The sequence below is a fragment of the Marmota flaviventris genome, chromosome 17, assembly GCF_047511675.1.
Source record: "Marmota flaviventris isolate mMarFla1 chromosome 17, mMarFla1.hap1, whole genome shotgun sequence".
Classification (NCBI taxonomy): Eukaryota; Metazoa; Chordata; class Mammalia; order Rodentia; family Sciuridae; genus Marmota; species Marmota flaviventris.
The window spans coordinates 41,680,545-41,695,168 of record NC_092514.1 but is presented as its reverse complement, the minus strand read 5'-3'; the positions used below and the strand labels follow the sequence as shown (position 1 = coordinate 41,695,168).

At 36.8% G+C, this 14,624-nt stretch overlaps 1 protein-coding gene across 3 annotated transcripts in view; it reads left to right on the top strand.

Moving 5' to 3' along the window:
* The window catches only part of Usp32 (ubiquitin specific peptidase 32), a 167,360-nt gene extending 153,598 nt beyond the window's left edge, over window positions 1-13,762 (top strand). For all 3 annotated transcript variants that reach the window (XM_071603755.1, XM_027950240.2, XM_071603754.1), the window contains exons 30-34: window positions 5,384-5,575; window positions 7,417-7,705; window positions 9,862-10,286; window positions 10,799-10,891; window positions 11,509-13,762. In XM_071603755.1, coding sequence (XP_071459856.1) covers window positions 5,384-5,575; window positions 7,417-7,705; window positions 9,862-10,286; window positions 10,799-10,891; window positions 11,509-11,682 — 1,173 coding nt within the window. In that variant the 3' untranslated portion in view covers window positions 11,683-13,762. The remainder of the gene's footprint in view (window positions 1-5,383; window positions 5,576-7,416; window positions 7,706-9,861; window positions 10,287-10,798; window positions 10,892-11,508) is intronic.
* Window positions 13,763-14,624: the final 862 nt, after the last annotated feature.

Here is a 14,624-nt window from a genome sequence, read left to right as displayed (position 1 = left end):
AGTATTTGATAAGCAAAATAACTTAGCTCATATGTATTCTTAGATTATAGGTGCTATCTTTTTTTTTTTAATATATATATATATGCTTTTTGGTTGTAGATGGATAGAGTGCTTTTATTTTATTTATTTATTTTTATGTGGTACTGAGGATTGAACCCAGTGCCTCACACATGCTATGTAAGCACTCTACCACTGAGCCACAACCCCAGCCCCAATAGGTGCTATCTTTAATGGGCATAGTAATCAAAAAAATTTTAAAAAGGATTGAAATATTTCAAGACTGGATACATGAGAGTAAATATTAGTGACTGTTCATCACACTTTACATTTCTCTACCACTGTTAGGTCAGTGGTAGAGTGCTTGCTTAGCATGCATGAGTCCCAGGGTTCAATCCCAGCATGACAAAAATAAACAAAGTACTCCAGGCACTTTTTAATAAACCAAATATTGTTTGAAGGATGGAGATATTAAAACCCATTAAGTCCCAAGTTTTCAATTCTGGGACTTTTTCAATAAAATTGACAAAGGTGTATTCAAATAAGTTGGAAATCATAATCTAGAGCTTATGTATCGTTAATATGATAGTATAATTAAATATTTAACTTTTAAAAAAAATTTTAGTTGTTGATGGACCTTTATTTCATTAATTTATATGTAGTGCTGAGAATCGAACTCAGTGCCTCACACATGCTAGGCAAATGCTTTACCACTGAGTCACAACCCCATCCCTATTCATTTGTTTATATGTGGTGCTGAGAATCGAACCCAGTGTACCACATATGTAAGACAAGCACTCTACCACTAAGCTACAACCCCAGCCCCAGATAATTAAATATTTATATTATAGTATATAATTATATATCAAATGCTATATAAGTGTTTAGAGTTCCACATCAGGGACATTGGTACAAAATGGGTTAAAAATCTGATGGAGAAGTAAAAGTAGCAAAATCAAAGGAGTTTCTTTTTTTAAAAAATATATATATATTTATTTTTTAGTTGTAGTTGGACACAATACCTTTATTGTATTTATTTATTTCTATGTAGTGCTGAGGATCCAACCCAGGGCTTCGCACGTGCTAGGCACGCGCTCTACTGTTGAACCACAATCCCAGCCCTCAAAAGACTTTCTAGTCATGAAGAATTGTAGTGCGTTTTACATTTATATAGCAACTGAATGTTGGAAATTTATTTCTAAAAGCATTCCTTTTAGTTAATTTAATATATCTTCTTATGCTTTTGAGGATTGGGGAAACTGTAGATGTAGTTCCCTAAATATGTCCCCACACACTATGAGGTTCCTGGGAGCTCTTTCTTGACAAATGAAAGATCAGTGGGCTAAAAGCTAAAGAAAAACTGAAGAGACGTTGATGTTCAGACCATACTCATTGTAGCAATGTAATTCATTAACTTCAGCCATGCTTCCTTTGAAGAGGGAAAGATTCTTAAATCTTTGTCAACACAAAATCTGACAAGACATTATTCTGACAAAACATTTCTATCAAAGATTAAAAAAATTTATTTGGTCTGTAAATCTCTTCCTCTTTTTAATAATCCCATTGAGAAATCTAAAAAGCTCTGGAGGACATCCTACTTCTAGGAAGAAGGGCCTACATGACTTATTTAATCTCACCCCACTTTCATTTTCAGTGATACACTTGGGATACCATGGAAACAGAACTATTGAGATACCGTGAATTACTGGGGAGTTAGGGACATGTGACTAATCTGGACTTTCCGTACATGTGGTTTCTGTATGTGTTTTAGAGAGTCACGAAGACATAGGAAATACCGTGGTTCAAAATTGAGTTTATTGCATATATGCTTTATATACTTTCCTTTTTTAAATTTTTTCTAGTTAGTGACAGTAGAATACATTTTGACATATTGTACACAAATGGAGCACAACTTCTCATTCCTTGGGCTGTACATGGTGTAGAGTCACTACAGAAGTGTAATCATACATGTATATAGGGCAGTAATGTCTGTCTCTTCCTCCCATCCTTCCCACCCCACTGTCTCACCCCTCCTCTCACTCCCCTCTGCACCATCCAAAATTCCTTCATTCTTTCATACCCCCACCTCCACTATATTTCTTATTCTGAGTATTTATAGAATAACTATAAATAGTTATTCTATTTATCAGAGGGAAATAGAATACTCTGTCCAACATATGACATTTTTCAAAATACCAAAAAATTAGAAACAATTTTATGTTTGCCCACATTTGAGGAAAGGTTAAATAGAGCATGGTAGACTCAAGTATTAAAAAAATTGCATATACTGGAAAAAAAATTCCTTCAATTATCAAAAAAAAAAAGAAAAGAAAAAAATACTGTTTGTGAAAAAAAGAATAAAATCTGCTAACATGTTGACAGTGCCTCCCTTTGCAAAACGGGGGTGTTGTGTCCAACTACAACTAAAAAATAAATATCTTTAAAAAAAAGAAGAATATAAAAGGTGGGGCTGGGGCTGGGGCTGGGACTGGGCCTCATTGGCAGAGTGCTTGCCTGGCATGTGTGAGGCACTGTGTTCAATTCTCAGCACTGCATATAAATAAAATAAAGGTCTGTCAACAACTAAAAAAAAAAAAAAAAAAAAAAAAATTTTTTTTAAAGAATATAATGGATTTCCTACCTTTTTACATTTTGAAGAGGATGTCTATAAGTAATTTAAATTGTTTGAACTAGTAGAGTATCTCAGCATAGAGTAGTACAGGGAATCTTTAAGGAAAACTTATTGATAAATATATATTGTCAATTCACAAATGTTTTTAATTAGCCTTTTATCCTCCCAGTCCCCACCTAGCTCCATATCCTTGTGTTCCACAGAAAATATAGTCAATAAAAATAAACATTCTTCACTAGCATACTTAATTTGTGGTTGGCCATAAAGCATCTCTGGTAGAGAGATTTGAGATAATATTTAACTGGCTATGAGAAGAGACACTAGTATATTTGATATACCTCTTTTTCTGCTTCTGCCAACAATCATGATACAGCATGTTTCCTTTGAAGCATGTCTGTTTTTCCCTTAAATGACCAACTCAAAAGATACTGAGAAGTACAGTCTTATTACTACAGAATTTGTGCTCAGAAAAGAAGTCAGTGAACTAAGGTCAAGCCCAATTTCCTTTTTAAAAACAGAATTTTCCTTCAAGTTCCTCTTTTTAAGTGAGTTCTATAGCCCAGATGGTGATGCAATGTTAAAACCATAATTGCGGGCTGGGGATGTGGCTCAAGCGGTAGCGCTCTCGCCTGGCATGCGTGCGGCCCGGGTTCAATTCTCAGCACCACATACAAACAAAGATGTTGTGTCCGCCGAAAACTAAAAAATAAATATTAAAAAAAAAAAAAAAAAACATAATTGCATGATCAACTCCAACCTTCATAGTTTATTGGGGCATTTGACAGTCTCATGACTCCCATCCTCTCCAAAGAGAAAAGGTCTCACCTGAAAATTATTCTAAACAGAATGGCCTAACCTGTGCCAGTTTGTAATCCAAGCAGCCCAGTGTTCCTCTCATGAGGTTCAATAATGGAAACTTATGAGAAATTGCCTTAGGTAAAGATAACCAGTCCACCTGTGGGAGGAAGGGGCAGCAAATGAAATGATATGTGACCTTTACCAGAAACAGAAGCAGTCTTTGTTATACTTGTAGTCCAGTCTCTGCCTTTAGAGAAAAATACCCATGTGTGAAGTCTCATGCAGCCTTCATAGTCCTGATGCTGTGCCTCTCCCACCTTCTCATATATAATAGATAAACAGAAGAGTCTCAGCTCCATGGTTCTGGAATTGCTTGTCAAGTAGAAGTCAGGAGTGGAGGAAGGAAAAAAATCTTTTACTGTTGCGTTCTAAGTTCTTCTTTCTTCCCACCTCCCTATCTCACTCACCCTCACATACTTACCCTTTTTACTCTCCCCTTTATTAGCTCCTTCTTGCTCCAAAGCCTAGCAAACTGATTAACAGAACCCCAAAGTTTTGGGCAGGTATTAAGAACCTTACTAATAAAAGCAGCATGCATTTTTTTTCTTTCTTTCTTTTTTTTTTAAAGCTAGCTCCTTTCCCCCCCCCCCCTTTTCTTTTTCTTTTTTTTCTGTGGTACTAGGGATTAAACCCAGAGACACTTTACCACTGAACTACATCCCCAGCCCATGTTATTTGTTAATTTGAGACTGGGTCTTGCTAAGTCACTTAGGGCCTCATTAAATTCCTGATTGTGTCCTTGTGATCCTCCTGCCTCAGTCTCTCACTGGAACTACAGGCATGTGCCACCATGTCAAGCTTACTGTATCTTTTGTTGCTGCTATCTCAAATAAAAAGGCACACAGGGTTAGGGGTACAGACCAATAGTAGGATGCCTGCCTAGTGTGTGTGAGACCTGGGTTCAATCCCCAGTACCCCAAAGAAGAAAGAGAGGAAATGATAAATGTGGTATTCCTTTTTTTGTTTTGTTTTGTTTTAATATTTTTTAGATGTTGATGGACCTTTATTTTATTTATTTGTATATGGTGCTGAGAATCGAACCCAGTGCCTCGCACATGCTAGGCAAGTGCTCTACCACTAAGCAAGTGCTCTACCACCCCAGCCTAATATATGTGGTATTCTGATAAATCACTGTTACATGGTGTATCCTCTGGGGCTATATCCTGGTATACTGCCTTCTCACGGTGAGCTTTTCTGTAGTCTTTCCACTTCATCCAGATCTAGCATCTGTGTTTCAGTGATATAATTTCTCCTAGCCTCTGTACTAGCATACTAATGATGTTGTCTTCCTGATTAAAATATAAATGGCTTACTAAACAGAGCAGATTGGAGATCGTAATTCACATGTGAACTATTTCAGTATTCTAAAATTGAAGAAAAATAAACAGGTAATTCCTTATTCGTTTTTGTCAATTTGAAACATTCAAAAATTGTTCCCAAATGGTCTTATAAGTAGAAATTTTATCCAGGGTATTATTGTTGTAATATTCTTAAATAAATTCATGTCTGTATTTACTCAGACTCTATTTTGGGTTGTGTGTGTATGTGTGTTTATGTATATATATATATATATATATTTTTTTTTTTTTCTCCTCATCTAGTGTAAGAAAGGAATAAGTGACAGAAAGAGCGATGTATTTATGTATATCTTTGTGACTTTTTTTTTCCCCAGTACTGGAGATTTAACCCAAGGATGCTCTTCCATTGAGTCCTTATTATTTTTATTTCGAGACAGGGGTCTTGTTAAGTCACCCAGGCTGGCCTTGAACTTGAGATTCTCCTGCCTCAACCTCCTGATTTGCGGGGATTGCTAGTGTGTACCACCACACCTGGATGGATGACCATTTCAAATACCCTCACCACAACCCCTATTCATCCTAATCCCTCTCCCTGCAGGTTGTAGATGAGCACGAAAGTGTGGAGCAGAGTCGGCGAGCACAAGCTGAGCCCATCAACCTGGACAGTTGTCTCCGTGCTTTCACCAGTGAGGAGGAACTAGGGGAAAATGAGATGTACTACTGTTCCAAGTGTAAGACCCACTGCTTAGCAACCAAAAAGCTGGATCTCTGGAGGCTTCCCCCTATCTTGGTATGTTACAGCCCTATCCTTGAGTGAACAGAGGTCTAATATAAAGGGGGAAAAATCCATTAACGTGAATTTTTGTTATTTTTTAGAATAAGACTTCTCCTATAGCATTGTTTAAAATATTTTCTGTGCAAGTTCTTTATGTTGAGTACAGAGGTGAATTGTTCTAAAAATATTTAGTAGTTCCTATTCCTAAAAAGCTTACAGCCTAGGAGAGAGAAGTCATATAGGCCAGTAACTGCAATTCAGCACAGTATGAGGAGTGCCACAAGTGGTATAAGCTAATGAGTTAAAACTTTGGAAGAGGTTAAAGACACTTCCAGGTCTCTGGAGAGGAGGGGGGTGCTTTAGGCTAGCCCTTAGTTGGACTATCGGAGAGTAAACCAACTGGGAGTTTCCATTGCCCACTGAGTTTGGTCACGTGGCTATGGCACACTGCTGAGTTAAATGTGTGTGCACAAGCACGGGAGCTTATGTGTTCTTTTCTTTTCTTTATATATTCTAGTTGTAGATGGACACAATCCATCCATTTATTTATTTATTTATTTATTTTTACGTGGTGCTGAGAATCGAACCCAGTGCCTCACACATGCTGGGCAAGTGCTCTAACACTAAGTCACAACCCCAGCCCCAACTTATGTGTTCTTTTATATTTGATTTACTTCTTCTCTCTTCTTTCATATATTAGATTTTCCTTTGGTCCATCAGAAGAGTTTGAAGTAACAGATTCATTTAAGAAAGCATTTTCCTGCCAGATGTGGTAACACACACCTATAATGCCAGCTACTCAGGAGGCTGAGGCAGGAGAATCTCAAGTTTTAGGCCAGCCTGGGCAACCTTAGGGAAACCTAATCCCAAGAAAAAAGAAATAAAGTCTGGGGCTGCAGCTCAGTGGTGGAATGCCCTGGGTTTAATCCTCAGTACTGCTTTAAAAAAAAAAAAGAAAACATGTTTTTCTTACGGGTGGAAGTTGCATCAAATATAACTGTAAAGCCAGGCAAGATGGCACACATTTGTAATCCCAGCAACTTGATATGCAAAACAGGAGGATAGCAAGTTCAAGAGACCGGCCTTAGCAACTTAGCAAGATCCTGTCTTGAAATAAAAAAATAAAAAGGGCTGGGGATATAACTTACTGGTAAAACACCTCTGGATTCAATCCCCATTACCAAAAAATAAAAAATAATATATATAAGGTACTAAGGTGTTTTTTTTTTGTTTGCTTTTTGAGGTGCTGGGGATTGAACCTACAGCCTTATGAATGCTAGGCAAGCACTCTACCATTGAGCTAACCCCTAATAATACTAGTATATTTTAACCAGACATTATATATATTTTCTTACTCATGTCTTCATCCTACTATTCTGTGAAATGAATGTAAGTTTTTCTTTCCTTAGACCAGAATAGCTTCCCAGGGAAGGATGCACAAGAAATTGATAGCACTGATTTAACTAGCTCCAGGAGTGGAAATGAGGGGAAAGGAAGACAAGAGCAGGGAGGGGAAGGCTTGGAAACAAGGTTGGTGGGAAACGGGGAGACTTTTTTTAAATTAAGGTATATTTTGATAATTGTGTATACTCATATAACCATCACATAAAATATATTATGGAGTAAAGACACTTATAAAAAATATTTTCAAGGAACTAGGGTTGTGGCTCAGTGGTTAGAACACTCACCTAGACCGTGTGAGGTGCTGGGTTCGATCCTCAGCACAGCATAAAAATAAATAAATAAAGGTATTGTGTCCAACTACAACTAAAAAATATATATAACAAAAAATATTTTTGAGGTCTTTAAAAAATAATGTTGTTATTATATATTGTTTTCTATCTTTTCATCTCCAGATTATTCACCTTAAACGATTTCAGTTTGTAAACGGTCGATGGATAAAATCACAAAAAATTGTTAAATTTCCTCGTGAAAATTTTGACCCTAGTGCTTTTTTGGTACCAAGAGACCCAGCTCTCTGCCATCGTAAACTACTCACACCCCAGGGGGATGATGTCTCTGAACCAAGGGTTCCAGCAGGAGAGGTGAAGAAAGTAGATGCCCAGAGCTCTGCTGGGGAAGAAGATGTGCTCCTGAGCAAGAGCCCATCCTCACTCAGTGCAAACCTTACAGGGAGCCCAAAAGGTGAGGAGGCCTGGGGTGACCTGACAGAGGGACTTTCTTGGGCCCTGTGTACGTTGCATATTTCCCTCTGTCTTCTACTCTGGAGGAGCTACTTGGTGGGGTGGGAAGAACCTAAAGAATCTATCTAAAATGAGACTTATCTGTATTTGAACTGTGTGACTTTTTTTTTTTAAGGTGAATTTAATTTGTTTACTTTTTAAAAATTTTATTTTATTTATTTATATTTTATGTGGTGCTGAGGATTGAACCCAGTGCCTTACATGTGCCAGGCAAGCACTCTACCACTGAACCACAACCCCAGCCCCTGAACTGTGTGACTTTTAGCAAAAGATGCATCCTCCCTAAATCTAGTTTCTTATTTGTAAAATGGAGCTAATACCAAGTTCACAGTGTAAGGATTTGAAATACCAACAGTGATGTACTTTATATAATGCTTAATATGTGATAACATGAATGGTAATTTTCATCCTTGTTCCCTTCAAGTAGAAGCTCTCCAAGCATAGTCTGGGAAACCCACAGGGGTCCCTAAGACCCTTTCAAGAGGTCTCAAGGGTCAAAACTATTTTTATAAAAATAATACTAAGACAGTCTCTGGGTATCTGGATTATCTTTTAAAAATCAACATCTGTACAGATTCAAGGCCAGTCTCAACAACTTAAAAAGGACTGGGGATATAATTCAGTGGTAAAGTGCCCCTGAGTTTAATTAATTCCCAGTACCAAAAAATTTTTTGTTAAATATTTATTTTATAGTTTTCAGTGGACACAATTTCTTTATTTTATTTTTATGTGGTGCTGAGGATCGAACCCAGGGCCCTGCGCATGCCAGGCAAGTGCCCTATTGCTTGAGCCACATCCCCAGCCCCAAAAAAATTAAAAAAAAAAAAAAAATTTTAAGGGCTGGGGATGTGGCTCAGTGGTTAAGCACCCCTGGTTTCAATCACCGTACATTAAAAAAAAAAAAAAAAAATCAAGATCTGGGACAAATATGACACAATGGTAAAAAAATAATAAAACTTGAGTATAAGCACACACTATAGGTCTTAACTGAAATATTGTTGTTAGATGTTAAACTATATCCTCCAAAAAGATACGTTGAAGTCTTAACTATCATACACAGTCATCCCTTGGTGTCCCTGTGAGTTTGGTTCTAGGACCTCACATGGATACCAAAATCTAGATTCTTCAAGTTCCTTACATAAAATGATGTAGTACTTGCATATATTTCCATATAGTCTGTACATAACCTCCCAGTGTACTTTATTTTTTATTTATTTTTAATTTATTTTTTATTTTTTGGCGGACACAACATCTTTGTTTGTATGTGGTGCTGAGGACCGAACCCAGGCCACACGCATGCCAGGCGAGAGCGCTACCGCTTGAGCCACATCCCCAGCCCCTCCCAGTGTACTTTAAATAATCTCCAGGTTACTTGTAATACCAACACAATGTAAATGCTACGTAAATAGTTGTCATGCTGCATTGTTTTTTGATCTGCAGTAGTTTTAATCTGTGATGTTGATCCTTCAGTTAAGAAAGGCCAAGTGTACATGACTTTATGCTTTCATTCTCTCACAAATGTACAGTGGAGTCAGAGACAGTATATCATGTGAATATATTGTCACTTTGACAGTGAATGTGCTTGTGTATTATGTTTTTAAATTCCTTAGTTTTACTTTCTAATATAGGAAATACTAAAAGAAGTGGGTGGGGATGGGAAATTGTGACCATGAAGGTTAAGTCCCACTGCTCTACAGGATTTTTATGTGAAGTAGAGAGTTTATCCCTAGTACTGTGCTTAGTAAGTACTTAATTAATTAATAGTAAGTACTTAATTAATAGTTATATTTTTTGTCTAATTTTACAAAGGAGAGGAAAATGTGTTTATAAAGCTCCTTAGTCTAGTAATTACATTGTTTTGAACCGAGTGTGACATAAATCACCTTTCATGTACTAAACATTTTCAGGATATTGCTGTCTAATATATTGGCTGTATAATAAGAACTAGAGAGTAACCAGTCAGCAGTGGCCAGTCAGGACTCCCCTATGTTTACCTTTTTGTATACATTTGGGATGCTGGCTTCAAAGTTAGCATGTGGTATCTGTCTTACCATGTGGTATTTGGATTTATGAATCTTTCTTTTATCCCTTTCACAGGTTCACCTTCTTCATCAAGGAAAAGTGGAACCAGCTGTCCCTCCAGCAAAAATAGCAGCCCTAACAGCAGCCCACGGACTTTGGGAAGGAGCAAAGGGAGGCTCCGCCTGCCTCAGATTGGCAGCAAAAATAAATTGTCAAGTAGTAAGGAAAACTTGGATGCCAGCAAAGAGAATGGGGCTGGGCAGATCTGTGAGCTGGCTGATATCTTGAGCAGAGGGCACATACTAGGAGGTAGCCAACCTGAACTGGTCACCCCCCAGGACCACGATGTCACTTTGGCCAATGGATTCCTTTATGAGCATGAGACATGTGGCAATGGCTACAGCAATGGTCAACTTGGAAACCACAGTGAAGAAGACAGCACTGATGACCAAAGAGAAGATACTCATATTAAACCTATTTATAATCTGTATGCAATTTCGGTAAGTAATTTGTTGTGTGGTTTTCAGAGAATAGTCTACACTTTTCAGTGGTTTGTTCACTTATCTTCATTTGTTAATCACAAGCAGTTTTTCACCACCTGCTTATTTGCTAGACTTTTGCTTGGTGATAGAAAAATTAACAAAGAAATCTTGGCCTTTTGAATAGACTCCAAGGAGCTCAAAGTATGATGCAGGAAATGGTCATGTAATTAGTATAAGTGGAGTCAGAGGTTCAAATTATTCATTATCATGTGTTTCTAAGGAGTTTTGCTTTCTAAAAAAAATAATTATAAAAAAGTTGTTTACCCACACAAAGTTGAGACTTATGACATTTGTTTTACTTATGACATTTGTTTTCTGCTTTTTGTTTATTTTGTTTTAGGAAAAAATTAAAAGGTTCCAAAACATTTCCTCTTACCCATCTAATGTTCAATTTTCTTTTGCTCAGATCCTAGTGCTTTGCCCTGGCTATAGTACTGGTAACTACTGACATACTCTCTTCTCTTCTTTAGTGCCATTCAGGAATTCTGGGTGGGGGCCATTACGTCACTTATGCCAAAAACCCAAACTGCAAGTGGTACTGTTACAATGACAGCAGCTGTAAGGTAAATATTCTCAATCTGAATGAAAGTTGGAAACAGAATGTAGTAAATCTGGGGAATATTTGTTGAAAGAATAGACTTTTTCCTCAATAGGAAATAGATATTTCTGTTAGGATCAGTTTATAAATGTTGTCAGTATTAAGGGACCAAAGGGGATATGCAGAGTGGAGAATGAAAATGTGAATAGTGAGGAAAAAGGAGGTATTAGTTAATGAGAAAAAATTCCAATCTTTGGAGGATGGAGGGGTTGTTTTATTTTCATTTTCTTTTGTTTTGTTTTTACAGTGTTGGGAATTAAACCTACCTAGGGCTTTGCACATGCTAGGCAAGCACTCTACCACTGAGCTACATTCCCCAGCTCCAATATTTTGAACTATTAAAATTTGAAGGCATTTTAGGTCATTCCTTTGACCTGTCTTTGGTTATAATATTTTCCCAAAACAAAAATTGAAGATAATGGTACTCATTTTCAATGCAGATAAGAGATAGTTGACATATTAAATTAATTGGAATCGATCAGGTTAAGTAATTAAAGAGGGTTATCATCATTTCCCTGACAAGGATTAAGACCCAGCACAGTGATGGCTTTTTTTTATTAAAGGCTTTTCTTACCCCTTCAGGAACTTCACCCTGATGAAATTGACACCGACTCTGCCTACATTCTTTTCTATGAGCAGCAGGGGATAGACTATGCACAATTTCTGCCAAAGATTGATGGTAAAAAGATGGCAGACACAAGCAGCATGGATGAAGACTTTGAGTCCGATTACAAAAAGTACTGTGTGTTACAGTAAAGCTACCACTCTGACTGCTAGACAGGCTGGTGGTGAGGGAGATGACTCCTTGTAGCTGACATTTGGCAAAAGCATCGCTGAAAGGCAAGCTAAGTGTAGTTATTTTATCCTGTGACCCTGAAGCACAAAATAAAAATCCTAATTAAAATAGTAGTTAACTTTAAGAGTAGTAATAATTTTGTTTTGAAGTCTCTCACAAGCTCTTCAAGAACTTTCAGGCAGATCCCACCATTAGCCTGTAAACAAAAGGGTTTGGCACCAACTACCTGGGACCAAATAAGAATTCAATTGTGCTTGTCCAGATATGAACAAACTTGTAGTGAGTATAGAGTTTACCAATAGTCATAATAATATACTAAGGATTTCCTTGGAGTCAAAGTAAAAAAAAAAAAAAAAAAAAAATTATAGTGTTGTCTAGGGACGACATGATATGCTACCTCCTTTTTCCTGAAGTTTTACTCTATTATATTGACAAGATGGAGAAAGAAAGATCCTATAGGTGTGCAAGTGATTCTTACAGCAAAGATGCAGATTTTTCAATTTATTTTTTAAACCATTTCCCTACTCTTCCCTTTCTTTTTGTTTTTGTTGTTGTGTTTGTGTTTGAGACACAACCAGTCACTGTTGGCAGAGGCATATAGTGGTCAGGCTTAGAGGGAGAATCCCTTAAAACTACGTGCCTTCTACCCAGGGTCTTTGTTGGGAGACCCAGTAGAAAGAAAAAGCATCCTGGGAAATCCATCTAAAGTGGCCCTCCCAATAGAGGCACCTTACTTTTAGGATACTTGAAGTGTCCTCAAAAATGTGTATCTGCTGAGTGTTGCAGGGTAGTTGCCAGTAATTGCACCATCAAACCATGCATGTGTTGCACAAAGAGCTTCTAGGAAGGTAAGTGGCATCAGAGCTAGATGGTGTTTCACATTAGTGCTTGTTTTTTGTTCTTTGTTTCTTTGTTTTGCACTTTAAAAAAAAAAAAAAAAGAAAATACATGCAAACAAACATACTTGTATTTTGATGGCTCTAAGGGCTATAAATTAACTTGACTGGGGTATTTTCCCCCCATCATATTGTATTTAAAAACAAAACACATAATACATCCCAAATATTGATAGTTCATAAGTATTTTTTATGAAATTGGTGGGTTTAGGAAGTAAACTTCTGTTTTATTTGCATGTCCATTTTATTTTGTTTTTGAGTATTTGTCCCCCCCCCCATCTTTTTTTTTTTTTTTGCACTAGTCATCAAAAGTCATTTATTTACTGACTTCATTTATTCCTCTGATTACTCAAGACTGGAACAAAGTATACATGTTATTTATTTCTGGAAGCATTTTTTAAACTCTTTTTTTTAATATATATTCAAAGAAAATGCAACTGCTTATTTTTGATCTTTTTAAAAATTTATTAAGACCCTAAACCTTGATTCTCATTTACTGTCAAATTTTATTACCTTTCCTTGTTTACACACAGTAAATACCAATGTATTTAAGCATTTGTATTCTGATATCTGAGGCCAGTAACTACCTAGTTCTTCTCAGAGCATTTGGGAAAGTTGTCTTAAATGGCTAAAAATAAGTCTATAATTGCAAGTAGGAAGGAATGACCTAAATGATACAATAAAGTCAGATAAAATGCATACTTTATAGTTTCAAGATTTTCCATTCCTACCTGGACAAGCCCCATGAAAAAAAGTAGAAGTTTTAAATAATTTCTTTACCGGTGTTTTATTTAAGCAGGTAGCACAATCTACTAATGTTTGATCTGTGTTTGTTATATTCGTTGTAATTAATTTTTTTAATTCATGAACTAGCAGAAAATTTATTAAATTAACTATTAACTACATTCACCTTGTAAATTTCTGTATAAAACTTGTTGACAATGCACTGACTTTAGAAACATGTACATAAATAGAGTGTAAATAAAATAGTGTTGATGTACTGAAATATGAACTGTATAAAAAAGTATTGGTAATTGTATATGGAGTGTACCTGTTTCTCTGTAACTATTATCCAAACAAATTAAAACCGTGGATGCCCATGTGCTGTTTTTCCTCACACAAGTAAACACGAAAAGTCAACTTCTTCAGTCTTTTTCTCTGTGACCCTGTTTTAAGTCCCCTATTTGAATACCTTTCTGACTTACAGAGTGGATGCTCCACCTCTGAGAGCAATAATAGGCTGAATTTGATTTAAACATGGTTCACATCCCTTTTAGAAACTTATTCAGAAGACATTGAAGGGAGAAGGGGGTAGAAAGCTGGTTGTGGGGGAGTTCCCACAATAGTTTTCATGCTCATTAGGAGATGAGATGAAGAAGAAATTGTTTGTATCATGCCGTGAAATACCCCTAGTTCCTAGAGGGCACTGAGAAACAAGGGATGTGCTTGGTTACCTGGGAGGTATCCAAGGAGGCAGTTGGCAAGAGTTCATAACAAATGAAGATTTAGAGCTTCAAGTCCTTCACCCTCTAGTAATTTTATTTACCTGTAAAATCAGATTACTCAGGCTTCTAAGAAGTAAGTGAAGTATATAAATGTCTGGCACAGTGGTTTGTGGGTTTTTTGTTTGTTTGTTTGTTTGTTTGGGGGGAGGAGGGATTGAACCCAGGGCCCTTTGCATGTGATGCAAGCACTCTACCAACTGAGTTATATCCCCAACCCTGGCACAGTTTCTTGGGGTGCTTAGTGAATGTAAATTCCTACTCCCATGCATGAGATTCAGTCTTGTTTTTACAAAGAATTTAAAAACTCCCCTTGCTCTGCTAAAACCAAAACATTTTAATAGCTCTCTTCTCACATTCTTAAAAAATGGGAATACACATTAAAAATATATAAAATGAAAAGCTGAATCGGCCGCAATGGCAGCTTGTTCAAGGAAAGAAACAAGTAGAAAATGGGTATTCAAAGAGCCCATAAAAATCAAGCAGAGCTCTGAAAGTACTGGT